This window comes from Terrapene carolina, unplaced genomic scaffold (assembly GCF_002925995.2).
Source record: "Terrapene carolina triunguis isolate 2854851 unplaced genomic scaffold, T_m_triunguis-2.0 Scaffold21, whole genome shotgun sequence".
Lineage (NCBI taxonomy): Eukaryota > Metazoa > Chordata > Testudines > Emydidae > Terrapene > Terrapene triunguis.
This window is the reverse complement of record NW_020664372.1, coordinates 2,762,667-2,780,435: the sequence shown is the minus strand read 5'-3', so window position 1 is coordinate 2,780,435 and position 17,769 is coordinate 2,762,667. Positions and strand designations below refer to the sequence as shown.

The 17,769-nt window shown below is 42.1% G+C and overlaps 1 protein-coding gene across 2 annotated transcripts in view; it reads right to left on the bottom strand.

Moving 5' to 3' along the window:
- The window catches only part of PIBF1 (progesterone immunomodulatory binding factor 1), a 196,872-nt gene that overhangs the window by 155,396 nt on the left and 23,707 nt on the right, over nucleotides 1-17,769 (bottom strand). For both annotated transcript variants that reach the window (XM_024212024.2, XM_024212017.3), the window contains one exon: nucleotides 6,586-6,767. In XM_024212024.2, coding sequence (XP_024067792.2) covers nucleotides 6,586-6,767 — 182 coding nt within the window. The remainder of the gene's footprint in view (nucleotides 1-6,585; nucleotides 6,768-17,769) is intronic.

The window sequence follows — 17,769 nt, the reverse complement described above, 5'->3', positions numbered from 1 at the left end:
GGAAGGGGAAGGTGAGGAAAGTGCCTCAGCTGCAACCCATGTGTGCAAACCTCTGAGTCCAAACACGAATCAACCTCCTGTGACCAAGGGGGGCTGTTCCTGTCAGTAAGGAGGACTGAGGTGTGGCGCTCAGCCAAATCAGTATCACTGAAATCATGGCAGGCATCCGTCTGGATAATGCTGCATTGGGGGGTGGGGGGGCACGTCAGTATCTAGAGGCACCCATGGTACCGCATTCTGGGACAAAGCTGATAAGGTAACAACAGCAGCTATCAGTACCGGGCAAAAAGACTCCTGGAGAAAAACACAGACTTGCTCAACAGATCACATGCTGCCACATAAATCTCCAGGGTTGGTGGCATCAGGATAGCGTCCTGATGCAATCAACTAGATGTAGCCACTTCAGTCTGGTCTCAACACAGTGTCGATGCAGGCACCAGCGTTAATGGTCCCGCATGAGAGGAGGAGTGCCTTGGAGAAAGCCTCAGACTCTAGTGCCCTTTATCTTCATCTGCAGGCTTGTTGGACTTTGGTGCCCAAGGTTCTCAACCTCCCAGATCCTGAGTCCTTAGACCTCACTTTCCAATGCCTCTTCCTCAGTACAGGGGAGGGCAATCGGCCCTAAGGCTCAGCCAGACCTGGTGAAGCACTTCTCACTGATGCAGAGGCACTCAGTACCCGCTCTGAGCAGGCAGGTTCCACAGATGGGCACAGAGCTGTCTCCATCAGCAGAAACATAAGCCTGATTGCCCCGCATTCTGGGCTTAAAGTCCTGGCAAATTTGGCACCAATCCTGAATGTGAATCTCTCTGAGGCACTTCAGGCAATTGGAGTATGGGTCACTCACTGGCATCGGCTTTTTGCAGGAGTGATTGGGTTGGAAACCCAGTGACCAAGCATGTCCCGGCACCAGTACCAGTACCCAGCAATGGGAAACCAAAGTGTTCAAAACACTTTTAAAACTACTAAAGTTGTTAAAAGAGTACCAACTATATGCAGAATATAACTAGGGAAAACTTGCAATAGCAAGATGACAGCTCCAACAACCATCACAGGCTATAAAGAAGGAACTGGCAGGGGGTCAGGGCAGCTCTTCCCTTTATACTACCAGACAGCAGTGTGAGGCAGCAGATGGCGCATGCGCTGCCCTCATGAGTACTGCTGAGGGGAAAATCTCTGACAACAGTACACAAAGTCCACACACACCTGAAGTGGAATGGACATGTGCAATCGCTTGAAGAATAACCTGCAACAATAAATGCTGATGGGAAAAGATGTAAAAGGAAGACAAAGACTGAACTAGTCCAAACAAAAAGGTCTATTGATAGATCTCAAAGTCTGCATTAAGATCATGCCTGGTAAACAAGAGAAGTGTGGGACCAGAAATCAAATTAACAAGAATTGGCGTGCTGGAAATTAGGCCTAATTGGTGAAAAAATAAGGACAGGATAGGCTATGTCACCCATCATTCCCTTTTGTGGTCCTTTAATAAAAAGAGACTTCGGGAAGGGGGAAAATATGGAAGGATGGAATTGAGCGCAACAATTGCTGACTGAAAGAAGGGGAAGGAGCCAGCTTCACCATCATGGTTGCCACCTCCATCGTCTCCTGGCACCCAATCTAATACTACTGTGCCTTTGTTTTCCCGATCCTGAATGATGTCCTGACCAGATCGGAACTGAGAGAGGGACCAGCTGACATCAATACATTTCAGATGGTGCTTGGGATTTAAATGTAACTGGTAAGATTTTTGTCCCTGTCCCCTCCCCCATATGTCCTTTTCCTTTCCCACCTTATTTTTTTCTCTTTCCTATCCCTCTCCTTTTTCCTTCCGTCCAATAAGAGTCTAGCTTATCCTGCCAAGACAGTATGTTTCACAACAACGCTGTAAGCCTCTGACTAGGAAGACTGCTAAATGAAATGCCTTAAACAGCCCAATGCTGGTACAAGTTTGCCAGGTCTCAGAGTGGCTGATAAAACCATGCGCTGTGTCTGTGTTGTTCCAGAAGTGAAACTGCAAGTGAGAGTCAACACCTGAGACAGAAGCTACATTTTTTCCCCCCTGTCTTTGCTGTTCTTTTCTCTCCGCCTCTGTGTGTATTTGCCTTTCTTGGCTTCTAGGAAACGGGATCAAACTTTAACCACAGCAGTGACAGCTCCAGCCCATCTCAACTTACTTCTCTTTTCCCCAAAAGGACAATTACCAGCTTTAATACCATCTAAAAGACTGTCAAACAAGGAGTTTTTCCTTCTAAAAACTCTTTTCCACCAAAGGGAAAGGGAACGTTGAGATATGGCCAACATGAAAGCATTTCTTAATACTTGACATTTCAAATGCTTTAAATCTTTTCCTTTTTTCCCTGTATCTATAACCCTTTTATTAAAATGATTTGTAATGGGTGTTTGACAAAGTACAAAGAAAGCTGAGGTCTCTGTATACAAATCCCCGACCTTTTTAAAAACCATTTAATGTTGGACAGGTTCAGGGTCATGTTTGACTTTTTAGCTCCACATATTCCAACTAAATTAATACAATAAGGAGGTGACCCCTTCCTACTATAGTCTAAAGCCAATGAGGAAAAGGAATACTCCTCTTCCAGTGGTAGAGCAAACTTGGCAGGAGTCTCAGGGCTTGTCTACACTACCGCGGTAGTTCGACGGCTGGCAATCGAACTTCCGGGTTCGATTTATCGCGTCTGGTGTGGACGCGATAATTCGAACCAGGAAGTGCTCGCCGTCGACTGCGGTACTCCACGTCAGCGAGAGGAGTACCGCGGAGTCGACGGGGGAGCCTGCCTGCCGTGTGTGGACCGCGTCTGAACCGCGGTAAATTCGAACTAAGGTATGTCGACTTCAGCTACGTTATTCACGTAGCTGAAGTTGCGTACCTTAGATCGAATTGGGGTGTTAGTGTAGACCAGGCCTCAGGGCATGATCTGAATAGATCCCTTGCTGGCACCAAATATGTAACCGATACAAGAGATATGGTGGTGGTTGGTGCCACTGGGTGTATCTACAGAACATAAAATCAGTGACTCAGAGAGGGTGGATACCATTAGGTCTTCCAGTACAGTAAGTCTCAAAACCATGAGCAACAGTCAGCACTGGAATAGTTGGCGCTGATGATGTTTGTACCGATAGAGGAGGTACTGGTACAGAGAGCCCCATCGCTGGGCTGAAGCCTGAAGGCAGAGTCCTGAAGGTAGTACAGCAGAGTAAGTGCTGGAGACAGCATGATGCTACTTTTTAGTAGGTACCAAAGTATGGAGACGTGAGTCTTTTAGGGTGCCAGGCTTTGTGCAAGCATAAGCTGAGGTAAAGTGAAGCAACCTCTGCCCATTCTTCTTACTAGGTTCCTCAGACTGTGACCTCTGCTTGTGCTCATTAGAAGAGCGATGTCCCATCAGCTGATGAGGAGGACTTGAGAGCATGAACAGCTGAGGAGTGCTTTGAGAAAGCAGGAGACTGGAAACCAGCCACAAAGGCAGTGCTCACTGGGGCACTTCTGGAGGAAGACTGCACAGATCTGGATGTGTCTTGTTTATCCTAATCAGAACCAAGTCTCAGGACTTTGTCCAAAAGAAAAAAAAAGTTCCAGGTAAGCCTCTCTTGCATGGTGTCCATTGAGAAAATAAATGAAAAACTGAACATTTTTTCCAGGATATACCTCTCACCAAAGCAAAATAAACAACCAGAATGCTCATCACCAAGGAGCACAGTAGCCTCAATATTTAAATCCTGGAGATTTTTGCTCAGCCATAAGGTGCTGAAGCCTGGTACCAGGTAACCAAAAAAACAATCAAACAAACAAAAAAACACCTAGAAAAAAAATTACCCTAGTGGAAACACAATAAACCTATACTAACTACTAAAACTACACTACAGAATAACCATATACAATAACCTTTGTTGTAGGTACACAAGTGTGTAAGAGCTAGAGATGCTACTTTCAGTTCCTTTCTAATATTTGTATCTGTGATATGAAACTGCAAGATGGCTGGCCCAAGTCAGCCCTTTATGCCCTCAGAAGACGGGGCACATGGGTGCTTTGTGCGCGAGTGCAGCCCGAACAAACACTGCTGGCAAAAAGATTCTGAGCTTGAGTGCACCAAGAGTGGAATACATACGGGTAAACACTTGAAGAACTGTAGATGCTGAGTGCTTTTGAAAATTATTGTCTTTAGAATCTAGGTGCTGGGATATCTAATATATGTATGGTTGCGACCCTGGTTAAAAAAACATGTTTGGGCAGGTGATGTTCCATAGTACAGCACGATGTGTATGGAGATTATTTAGTCAGTCAATCTAAGGAGGATTTTTCATTTGAACTTTTAATATACCTGTGCAGACTTAAAAGTGATAAGCATTCAAAACAACCTAGCACTGTGGGTATGACTGTAGGAGCAGCTTATTTCTAGTGGCCACCCTCAAGAGCTAGGTCACCCAAACATCCTATATGAAACATAGATATTAGTTAATCCACAAATTACAGCTCTATACTATGTCCTCTTTTGCTTACTTCTGAAATTTAGGTGAGATATTAAGCTAACATGTTTCACTCTGCATAAGTGGTGTCTGATATGTTTTTTCAGTTTTTAAAACAGTCTTCAGGACTTTCAGAAATATTTAGAATATAAACAACAAAACATGTCATTTACATAACACTTCTCATTCATAGATCTCAAAGCACTCTTACAAAGGAGTACATTTCAGTGGGAAAATCTTAGGTTGCAGAATGTTAATGACCTAATTAAAACCTAAATAAAAAAACAGGAGGGGTTATTTTGGCTGATTGTTTTGCATGTATATTTATAATGCACAGTTCCATTAGTATACACAAATAGGTTTACTGTTACTGAACAAAGACTAATCTGCCAAAATACTCTAAATATTAAAGGTCTGTACTCTATTTTCCAAAGCTGAAGGCAGCAGAACTCTGGATTCTGAAAGGGAGGAGGAAGATAGATGATGCATAGAAGAGGGCATAATGCCAGCTCCATGGCATTGTCTGAAGTTCTGCAGGGTTGGAAGTCTGTTAAGTTTTGATGTAAGAAAGGAGAAGAGTCACTCTCCTCTCCCTAGGTAGTGGATGTCTGCACATAAATTGCTGCTGCCTAAACCAGCAGCAGCTCAAGATCCATGCCTGTCTCCATTTCTGTGATGGGGATTTTGTAGAGATGCTCGTAGCCTATCAGTTGTATGGATTTTACAGGAACCACGCTGTCGTTCAAAAGAGGGAAGAGGAGCATAGATTGCCATCCCCTTGATCTGCAGATTTAGGAGGGCCACATTCACCCTCAAAGCTGTCCCACCTACAGGGATCATTTCAAGGTAACTGCAACCTTTCTGGAGTGCCCACCTCCCTGTCCCAGCTTCTTTCTGAGGTGTCAAAGGGTATAATTTGACCCTAAATTAATTTTATGTACATTTTCAAAACCGTTTCTGCTTCATAGCCACTTATTTAAGTCACATTTCTACTATGAAAGAACAGTCTGTTCCTTTGTTTATATTCTTTGAGTTTTGTGCCTATAAAAGCAAATAGGCATTACTGCTTACTAGCAAGCATAGAGAATGAAAGAACCAAGTATGCAACTGCACAAAGTCTACCAGTTCACTTCAGCTCAGCTCTAAAATTTGGTCATTTTAAGCAACTTATATTAAGAAAAATTGCCCAACTCTTGCTCTTTGCTTTTGTGCTCTTAAAACTCGAAAAGGTTAGTTTTTAAATCCAAATTTTGGAAGTAGTAGGACAAGTTACACTTTGTAATACAAACATTTTTCATACTAAAATTAAGGTACCAATTACAGACCCAGAAACAGAGGACAAATACATACTCATAAATTTGGTTACCATGTACTCAATACTCAAAGTACATTCACCAGCAAAAACCAACATACCTGTCTAATCTTTTTGACTATTAACATTTGATAGAAATGCCTGATCTATTAAATGTCTGATCTAAGATTTCTCTCAATTTCCCATAAATTGCTAGAAATTATGTGTCATGGATATTGTCATGATGCTTGCTCTGTCATATAGTAACACCATGTTAAATAGAGAGATCTGATGACTATTACTGTGTGGTACCTCTAAACAAAAGCTTACTGTTGTAATGATTATTGTTTGGTTTTGATATTTACTTGGCATCAATTTACAAACCTGTTAGAACTTCCTAAATAAACAGTTAAAAAAAAGGTTCAAACTAAAACTATGTTTTTCATACGAAGTCATTTGGGCAGGGTGGTACCAATTTACATGCTCAATTTATTTTTGCATTAACTGACATTTTCAGAGTAAATCCTCTGTACACAGGTAAGAGACAAGTTGCCATAAAGAAATCCACAGGGAAGGGTTACGTCTACAGGTTTGTCTTAATCTTAACTTTTAATGCATTTTTTCTAATGTATTACAATGGAAAATGAAGATACTAAATTAAATTCTGATTTCAGCACACAGATCTGGACAAATTCCTCTGAAACTGACCATACACATTTATTATAATGGAATTCATTAAATAAATTATTTCAGAGGAAAATTCATTTCATTTGTCAGCTTTATAAAGATAGATGAATATAAGAATTTACCTGGATGTGACATATTTTTCATACATTTCCTCTCTAGCTTTTTTGGCATCCTCCAACTGAATCTGAAGTCTTTCAAGGCGATCTTCTTCATGGGCACAGCGAACACTGAGCTCCATGTTCTGACGATTAAGATAATCTTTATCCTTTTGCAGTAAATTAACAGACTGCTGTAAAGTTGCCACCTATAAAGAAAAATAAGGCTGACATAATAGACATTTTGTCTTGAATTTCAAGTTATTTTTTAGATTTAATCACATATACACATATTTCCATTTTAAACTTGCCCAAATTTAAAACACTCATTTCACATTTAAGATTAATATGGACTTTCAAACTTGAAATGCAGTTCTACTTTAAGAAGGGACTCTAAAAATGGAACTGGTGTTTCACATTTATGGTGGCTTAATTTCCTGCTCAGATTTGCTTTCATTTGTAACCTAAGTACCAACCCTGGAAGCTCAACCTGAGATCTGAAAAATCAAACTGAATTCTTTTACTTCATTGCATCATAAACAGTTAGATTCTTCAGGCCAAATTGTGCCCTCATTCCATCTATTCAACCACAATGCCTTTAATGAGATTGTACAGATGTAAGTGAAATTCAGTAAAACAATTTTATTTGGATGATGCACAAAGAGGAATTCAGGTCTTTCTGCAGAACAAACGGGAATAAAAAGTAGAAAAAAGTTATTGTAATCACTAAGCAGATACATTTCTGAACATCACAAAGAATAGGTTCTTCTCAGTAAGAAGCAATTTTTATATAGTAATTTTTCAGAGTTGAATTGCATCTTAAATAGGTGAACCCTTCCCACTGACCCTAGGAACTTTATTCTTGTTTTTTATCAGGTGCCTATTTTTTTTAAGCTCTCATTTCAAAGCTTCGCCATCTTAACACAAAGTATGTGTAAGCACTTTAGACTAGGTTTTTCTGATCAGGAAGCATCTTCTACTATGTATCAGTAAAAGACCTAGCACAAGGGGGCCTTGATCCATGTTGATGCTTCTAAGTGAAAACACAGCAATGAAAACCACATGCCCAATTTGGTGAGTAAAACGAGAAAAAGTTTTTGGCCTTTGTTATTTCACAAATTAATATTTGGGATAGAAAACATGAAGCTAAGAGTGATTACTCATCCTACACTAACTGATTCTTCAAAATGTGCTTTCCTCATGGATTCCACTTTTGATGTACATGCATCCTACACATGCAAGATCAGATTCTTTTAGCCAGCAGAGTCTGTTGGGGACCGTACCTGCTCCCTAAGTGCCCTCACACACTACCTTCCCCACCTTAGGCCATATAGTGCAAAGCTGGACCAACCGTTCCTCAGTCAATACAGAATCCCAGAGGAGAACAACTCCACAGTAGCCAGGAAGGAGAGCTGATTGTGGAATGTGTGTGGAAAACACATCTTTAAGAATCACAGTTCCTGTAAGGTACATAAACATTATTCCTTCAAGTAATTGTCCACCCAGATTCTACCCTGGGTGACTAACACACAGTTGTTTGCTTTTGCTTGAAGGTCAGTAACAGGAATCCTACTTAAACAATGACTGCAAGACAGCACAAATAAAATAGGCATCCTGGAAACCTCTATTAAAGAACAGTGTCATGTAAACATGTGGATCAAGCTTCACATAGCGGGTCTACAAATTTTCTGGTATAGGGACATTCTTCAACAGGCAGCAGAGGCAGCCTGCACTCTAGTGGAATAAACTCTGATGTGATGAGGTGGCTCTAACCTGCCAAACTCATAACATGTCCTCATATAGGTGGAGATCCAATTTGATAACCTCTGAGAGGATACAGGTTGCACATTAACTCTATCAGTAGAAGCCACAAAAAGTCTGGATGTGTTCCTGAATGATTCTGTTTTAAGTAAAAAGACTGTGCCCATATAATATCAAGTGTGTGAAGTGTAGCTTCCCCGGCTTGTAATGAGGCTTGAGAAAGAAAACAGGGAGGTGACTGGATTGGTTAGTAAGAAACACTGGAAAAACTTTGGGCAGGAACTTGGGATAAGGTCTGAGCATGATTCTGTTCTCCTTAAACACGGTATAAGTACCGGAATCTGTTCTACACTTCAAGCTGATGTAATAGCAGTCTTCATAGATAAGAAGGAAAGGGATAAGATAGATAAGGCTGCTTAGGGCTCAAAGGCGGAAGCCATCAATCCTGCTAATACTAATACTGAGGTCCTATGAGTGGGCTCCCACACTGGAAGAAAAAGGCCCTTCAGGAATCTTGCCACTTTAGGGTTCAAAACTACAGTACAGACCTGGGTAAGATGGCGATATACAGATATTGCTGCTAGTTGAACCCTTATGGAGTCGATGGAAAACCCAGATTGTTTCAGAACTAGCAAACAGTTCAACATTGCTGAAATGGGTGACGTAAAGGGAAAAAGCTGATGCCAAAATAACCAGACAGAAAGCCTCTTCCACGTAATGCTGAAAATAAGTCTGTTTGAAGGTTTCTTGCTTTGTTCACCTTCTTTCAGTGGACATCATGTAGCCAGTATCCCGGCTGTCAGAAGTAAGGATGCTGGATCCAAGTGTAGGATCCTACCATTGTTCTGTGAGAATACATCAGGCAGAACAGGTAAGGTGATTGGGAGGAAGTGGCTGTGAGGACCAAATACCAGAACTGCCTGGCCCATGCTGGGGCTATCATAATGATCAGTTCTGTGTCTTGCCTCACTTTCTTCAGTACCCTTAATATCATGGGAATTGTTGGAAAGGCATACATCAGTTCCAGTGTCCACAGGATGAAAACGGCATCTGACAGGGTGGATAAAAATATGCAGCCTGGATTAATTTGAGCATGCAAATTGCACTTACTACAAACAGATCCTTTGCTCAGCATATCTTTAATAGATGAAATTGGTAAATCTCATAGACTCATAGACTTTAAGGTCAGAAGGAACCATTATGATCATCTAGTCTGACCTCCTGCACAACGCAGGGCACAGAATCTCACCCACCCACTCCTGTAACAAACCCCTAACCTATGCCTGAGTTATTGAAGTCCTCAAATCGTGGTTTAAAGACCTCAAGGTGCAGAGAATCCTCCAGCAAGTGACCCATGCCCCACGCTGCAGAGGAAGGTGAAAAACCTCCAGGGCCTCTGCCAATCTGCCCTGGAGGAAAATTCCTTCCCGACCCCAAATACGGCGATCAGTTAAACCCTGAGCATGTGGGCAAGACTCACCAGCCAGCACCCAGGAAAAAATTCTCTGTAGTAACTCAGATCCCACCCCATCTAACATCCCATTACAGACCATTGGGCATATTTACCTGCTAATAATCAAAGAGTCTAATTTTGGTAATTAATTGATATCCCATCATACCATCCCCTCCATAAACTTATCAAGCTTAGTCTTGAAGCCAGATATGTCTTTTGCCTCCACTACTCCCCTTGGAAGGCTGTTCCAGAACTTCACGCCTCTAATGGTTAGAAACCTTCGTCTAATTTCAAGTCTAAACCTCCTAATGTCCAGTTTATATCCATTTGTTCTTGTGTCCACATTGGTTCTAAGCTTAAATAATTCCTCTCCCTCGCTGATATTTATCCCTCTGATATATTTATAAAGAGCAATCATATCTCCCCTCAGCCTTCTTCTGGTTAGGCTGAACAAGCCAAGCTCTTTGAGTCTCCTTTCATAAGACAGGTTTTCCATTCTTCGGATCATCCTAGTATCCCTTCTCTGTACCTGTTCCAGTTTGAATTCATCCTTCTTCAACATGGGAGACCAGAACTGCACACAATATTCCAGATGAGGTCTCACCAGTGCCTTGTATAACGGTACTAACACCTTCTTATCTTTACTGGAAATACCTCGCCTGATGCATCCCAAGACCCCATTAGCTTTTTTTAATGGCCATATCACATTGGCGGCTCATAGTCATCCTGTGATCAACCAATACTCCGAGGTCCTTCTCCTCCTCTGTTACTTCCAACTGATCTGTCCCCAATTTAAAACCAAAATTCTTGTTATTAATCCCTAAATGCATGACCTTGCACTATTCACTATTAAATTTCATCCTATTACTATTACTCCAGTTTACAAGGTCATCCAGATCTTCCTGTATGATATCCCGGTCCTTCTCTGTATTAGCAATACCTCCCAGCTTTGTGTCATCTGCAAACTTTATTAGCACATTACCACTTTTTGTGCCAAGATCAGTAATAAAAAGATTAAATAAGATTGGTCCCAAAACCGATCCCTGAGGAACTCCACTAGTAACCTCCTTCCAGCCTGACAGTTCACCTTTCAGTATGACCCGTTGTAGTCTCCCCTTTAACCAGTTCCTTATCCACCTTTCAATTTTCATATTGATCCCCATCTTTTCCAATTTAGCTAATAATTCCCCATGTGGAACCGTATCAAATGCCTTACTGAAATTGAGGTAAATTAGATCCACTGCATTTCCCTTGTCTAAAAAATCTGTTACCTTCTCAAAGAAGGAGATCAGGTTGGTTTGGCACGATCTACCTTTTGTAAAACCATGTTGTATTTTGTCCCAATTACCATTGACCTCAATGTCCTTAACTACTTTCTCCTTCAAAAATTTTTCCAAGACCTTGCATACTACAGATGTCAAACTAACAGGCCTATAGTTACTCGGATCACTTTTTTTTTCCTTTCTTAAAAATAGGAACTATGTTAGCAATTCTCCAGTCGTATGGTACAACCCCTGAGTTTACTGATTCATTAAAAATTCTTGCTAATGGGCTTGCAATTTCATGTGCCAGTTCCTTTAATATTCTTGGATGAAGATTATCTGGGCCCCCCGATTTAGTCACATTAAGCTGTTCGAGTTTGGCTTCTACCTCGGATGCGGTAATATCCACCTCCATATCCTCATTTGTCATCCTACCATTATCCCTAAGCTCCTCATTAGCCTCATTAAAGACTGAGGCAAAGTATTTGTTTAGATATTGGGCCATGCCTAGATTATCCTTAACCTCCACTCCATCCTCAGTGTTTAGCAGTCCCACTTCTTCTTTCTTTGTTTTCTTCTTATTTATATGGCTATAGAACCTTTTACTATTGGTTTTAATTCCCTTTCCAAGGACCAACTCTACATGGCTTTTGGCCTTTCTCACTTTATCCCTACATGTTCTAACCTCAATAAGGGAGCTTTCCTTGCTAATCCCTCCCATCTTCCACTCCATACGGACAAAAAGACTATTAAAAACCCAAATTATTGAAAAAATTAATGCAGTTCCACAAAAGATACATACATACATTCAACATAGAAGTCCCTAAAGTTGTTATACTCACAAACTTCCAGAGACTATTGAAAACACAGATAAAGGTAGCCAGTGGGGTACACAAAAAGTGGGATGTGATACTCCAGCTTACATGTCCTGTCAAGCCCAACATGCCCACTAGGGTTGGGTAAACAACTTCTTTATATACCCTTTTCCCATTGTACTCACACATTTCCAGGACCATATTTAATGAGATTTCAGCTCTCCTGTCTGTGTGTGGTATTCCAGCGAACCTTGTTTGGTACTCCAGCTAACCATTATTAAACTTCCAAGGCTGGCATAAGTCATTAACGTTCACCCCTTTCCCAATACTTTAGATACATCAATGCACTTGGCTCCATGGATACATGTACCCCCAAGTTCCCCCCAAAACTGCTACTTTAACTTTTTACTTCTTTTGAGATTTAGTTGTTTGTCAAAAGCTGCATCTTTCTAAATCTCCTGACCTTGGGTCAAGTCCTCATCCTAAATTTTATGCTGCTAGGCCTCACTTAGGTCTTAGCCTCTTGCTAAGCCTACCTGAATAATATTCCTCATTTTATGCGCTTCCCTACTTGCATTTCAGCTATATTAAATCTCACTTATAATTAATAAAGCAATTTAGCCAGCAGCAAATAAATTAAGCCTCCCTCATAACCTCCGTAGAGTTGGCTCATCTGTCAACAAATGGTGATTTTAAAAAAATTAGATTTATTGACTTTTTAAATTTAAATGTATTACAGTTTTTATTTTTAAAATAAATCTATTAAATTACATTTGACATTGAGGTCTACATTTATAATAATCTATTAAAATAATTTAAATTAAATACAAAAAATATTAAGCAGTACGTTTGCTGCCAAATTTTTAAAAAAGTCAAAGTCACTGAACTGGTGGAAGTTACTGGCTAAGTAACTGGAACCTGAGATTACTGAAGTGCTAAACCAGCTTTTGACAACAGGAGCCTCTTTGGTAGCTGCAGAGACAATATTTTCAGCATTACAGTTTATTCAACGAGATCTGCTCAATGACTAGTTCCTTCAAACGTTAAGAAACCAGGAATTGAAAAAGCAGTGAAGCTTATTTTCGTCTACCAAATCTCTAAACAAAAACTAGGTGCAAGATCTTCTAGTTCTAAAATCTTGAAGGACACGGTGATCAAAAACAATGAATTCAGTTCACTGACTATAGATCAGTGGTCACCAACCAGTAGATCGCGATCTCCTGGTCAATCGCAGAGCCTCTGCCAGTCGATCACAGTTTCCGGCCGCTAAAAGTCCGACGGCACAGCGGGGCTAAGGCAGGCTCCCTGCCTGCCCTGGCCTCGCTCCCGGAAGCGGCCGGCACTTACCTGAATGGGGGGAGGGAGGACCAAAGGTCTCCATGCGCTGCTCTTGCCTGTAGGCACCGCCCCCGCAGCTCCCATTGGCCGGGAATGGGGAACTGCGGCCAATGGAAACTGCGGGGGCAGCGCACAGAGCCATGTGTCCCCACTCCCCAAGGCGCCACAGGGACATGCCCGCAGCTTCCGGAAGTGGCGCGGGGCCAGGGCAGGCAGGGAACCTGCCATAGCCCTGCTACACCTCCACCCAAGGTAAACACTGCCCAGCGGGAGCCCACACCCCTGCCGCACCCCAACCCCCTGCCCCAGCCCTTAGCTCCCTCCTGGAGCCAGCACCCCATACCCCCACCAGCACCCCAACCCCTGCCCTGAGCCCCCCTCCTGCACCCAAACTCCCTCCCAGAGCTTGCACACACTCCTGCAACCCAAACCCCTGCCCCCAAGGCCCTACCCCTTCCACACTCCGAACCCCTCAGTCCCAGCCCAGAGCCCGCACCCCAACTCCCTGCCCCAGCCCGGTGAAAGTGTGTGAGGGGAAGGGAGAGTGAGCGACAGAGGGAGGGGGAATGGAGTGAATGGGGCGGGGTAGATTCAAACACAGGGACATCTCTCGAAGAAGAACGTCAGTTACTGCACAGGGTGAGTAACCTCCTCATTCAAAAAGTGATCTTGTGCTTAAAAAGGTTGGAGACCACTGCTATAGATATACTTCTTTGTTTAATAAATTAGTTTTAAATGCAAAACATGTATTGATGAACTTTTTTCCTATGTAACCAGCACATAAGGTAGTTTTATTTACTAACAAAGTTTAAAATGTTTTTGTGCATTTTTAATCAAATTTCACTCAAATACAGCTTGACACCAACTATAAGCAAAAAATTAAACATCTACCAAAAAGTTACGCTATATAATTGCTTAAATAAATATATAAAGATATAGTGTATCCTCCTGGTTAGCAAAAGGAATCACCAAATTTAATGTAAAGGCTAGATTTAGTTTAACATATGTTGATTCGCACAGTTACCAAACAATGAGAATCAACCTTTCTTTGGGAAAATAATGAAAAAGTACAAATGCACAACATGACTGAAATTAATATTTAAAACAAAGGTTCCTGGCTTGCTGCTCTAAAACAAGATTAAAAATCGGACTGATTTAAATCAATCCACCCTGGCATCTGATAGGGAACCTGGGCTTGAATCCTCTCTGGAACATAAAGTCTGATGCTTGTTCTGGTCTTTCACAAGCATATCTATTCCAAGACATCCCCACTTGCAAAAGATGTCTGTAGGATTGAGTCTTTGACAGACCACTTGTGGTTGTTGGAGAATTGCCTACTGAACTGATCTGCCAAGGTGTTCTAAAGGCAAGGAAGGTACAGAGCCACCAGTACCATTTAGTTCAGAATGTACCAATTCCACAGTGGTATGGCTTCTTGACTAAGTGGGGACGGCCTTCCTTCTCCTTGCACATTGACATAATGCACAGGAGTATTGTCGTCTGTCAGCACTTGTATTGTGGATCCCTGAAGAAGAGGCAGACTCACTCTGTATGCCAGACAGATGGCTCTGAGCTCTTGAACCTTTATATGGAGACAAGCTTCCTGAGGGGAGCACAGTCCCTCAATTTGAACATGTTTGTCATAGGATGTGGCTGTCTCTTAGTGCCCCTTTCTGTTCAAGAGTGGCCCCACTGATGCTCCTTGCTTCAGTTTCCTTCCCTGAGGTGGATCACCTTGGCTTTCCATGTACAAATTAGTAATGTATATATAGCTTGGTCCTCCAGCCAAGTCACAAACAACCTAATTATTTTTGGGAGTAACAACAGAACAATTAAAAGTCCCAGCAAACAAAGATTCTTCCATCCTTCATAGGCTTCTCTTCAGCCCTCCTTCTGGACCCTGTTTCTCAGCCACTTTCTGGGATACATTTGAGTTTTTTTCCTGCTCTGGTATAGCCCACTCGACCCCAGGCTGATTCCCTGGAGTACCCGGCCTCCTGCAAACCCTAGTTCAGAGCCTTCCAAAAGAGCTTGTTTGTTTCCTGTCTCTAAATCCCAGCTAATTAATTATGGCACAGGTGGGGCCAAGAAACAACAGACGGATACAGACAGATGGAGGAGTACAAGGAAACAAAGAGACAATATTGGTCAGCATGATTGACAGAGGTTTAAATACGCAAGCAGCATAATTGTTGTCTAGTTTTTTGTAGGCATATCAGCAAAGGACAACGTTTGAAGAGGGCTTTGAAGGAGAACAACCAAAAGGCCTTGTGAGTGTTTGCAGAGAAATCCTTTCAAACACTGAGGTGCAACCTGGGAGAAAGCACAAAAGTGCTTGTTTGAAAATACAAAACGTGGGTAAGAGTCAACCTCTTGATACCGAATGAGAGATTATAGGTAAAGGGAGATAGGCCAGGAAGGCCTTGAAAATGAAAACAAGTAGTTTATTTTTGGTTGTTACAGAATGAAAAGCCAGATGCAAAGAGAGGGGTGAGATGGTTAGAACAATGGGCTAGGAAAAATAATCTTTGCAACAGCATTTTGAATGGTTACGGGGGAGGCAAGAGTGCATCTGTCAATGCCAGAGAGAAGTATGTTGAAGAAAGCAAGATGCAAGATAATGATACCCTGAATGAGAGTTTTAGTTGTGTGGATGAAAAAGGCCTTACCTTATAGATAAGTTATGCAGAAAGAGGCAGCAAGATTTACATACCCTAGACATGAAGACCGAGAGAGAGGTACAAGTCGAAGATGACACCAGTACAGGCCTGAGTTACAGGCAAGATGGTGCTGTTGTCCAGTGATTGAGAAAGGAGGTAGCACGATGAACTTGAGCTGATGGCTAGACATTCACAAGATGTCAGAGACAGTCTGAGATTTTAGTTTGGACTGGAGACTGGAGTAGAGAGGTAGATCTGAGAGTCCTTCACACAGAGATGGTAGTTGAATTTGTGTTTGATGAGATTACCCAGATATACGGTGTGGAGGAATAAGAGAAGGGGACCAAATCAAAGATCTATGGAATCTCTGCAGAAAACTTGAGGGTAGATGAGGAGGATCCACTGAAGGACCAATTAAAGAGGAAGGAGGAGAATTAGGAGAGGACAGAGTCACGAAAGCCAAGGCAGAACAAAATTTCAGGAAGAGCATGGTTGATGGTGTCAAAGGAGCGGAGAATGGAGTATTAGTTTTCAGATTTGGCTAAGAAGTGGTCATCAGAGATTTTAGTCAGAGCGGTTTCAGCTGAGCACAAGGGACAGAAGCTGTACTGGATCAGGTTTAGGATGGAATTAGAGGAGAGAACACCAGACAGTGATTGTAGACAGTGTCTTCAGTGAGGTTAGAGACCAAAGAGAGATGGAGTCATAATTGGAGAGGTAAATGGAGTCAAGGGTGTTGGGACTTTTTTGTTTTTCAAGATGGGAGAAACTAAAGCACGCTTGTATTTTGAGAGGAAAAGGCCAGAGTGAGAGATTAAGGAGAAGAACAAGGGAGGGTATGAAAACGGAAGCATCTGTCACCAGTGTCTTAGTTGGTAGAGATGTAGAGAAGGATACTCCATTGCACACCTGAAGAGGGTCTTTCCACAGTCATGGGACCATGACCATCATGTCCATGCAGTGTCTGCTGGGGAGATACTCTAATTTCAACCACCTTTGTATGGAACATAGGTTAAGCCTGACAAACTGTGCGACATGAGTGCATGAGGCCATGTGTCCTATAAATCTGACATGTTCTCACTTATTTCCTTGGGTGAGTTTGAAATGGGTTGATGAGATTTTTTTTATTGTTTGGACTGGCTCTTGTGGAAATTAAGCGCCTGCTAACCTGGAGTCTAACGTACCCTTATAAACTCTTTGCTGTGAATCAGAGTCATTGTGGATTTTTGTCTGTTGATTTTGAGGCTTAGTGAGGCAAAATACAAAACAAAACAAAAACAACTCTTTTGCATTACTTCATTCAAGTCAGTCACCTGTTGCAATGATCATCCTCATATCAGCCAATTATCAAGGTAAAGATAGACCTGAATTCCTCATCTCCTTAGATGAGCTGCCACTACTGCCAAGCACTTGGTGAAAACCCTCAGTGCCATTAAGAGACCAACAGGCAGGACCCTGAACTGGTAGCGGGATACTCCTACCAGGAATCTGAGTTATTTCATGTGGTATGGATGGGCTGATATATGGAAACAGGAGACTTACAGGTCAAGAGCCATAAACGAGCCATGAGGCTCTAATGAGGAAATTATGGCAGCTAGAGTCGTCATTCTGAACCTGAACTGATGGATGAATTTGAGTGGTGGAAGGTCCAGGATGGGGCATCAACCCCCTTACTTCTTCAGAATAAGAAAGTAATGTGAATAAAAGCCACTCCCCCTGAACTCCAAGGGTACCTTCTCCACTGCTCCCAGTTGTAGAAGGAAGTCTACTCAATCTCTTGAGAGAAGGGTCACTGAAAAGGTACACGATAGAGGGGGGCATGAAGGGTGGGCAGAAGGACTGGAATCTTACAATCTACAGGACTTACCAGTCTAAGGTAATTGCAGCCCAAGGTTCCTGAAAATTAGAGGTAGTTGCCATCT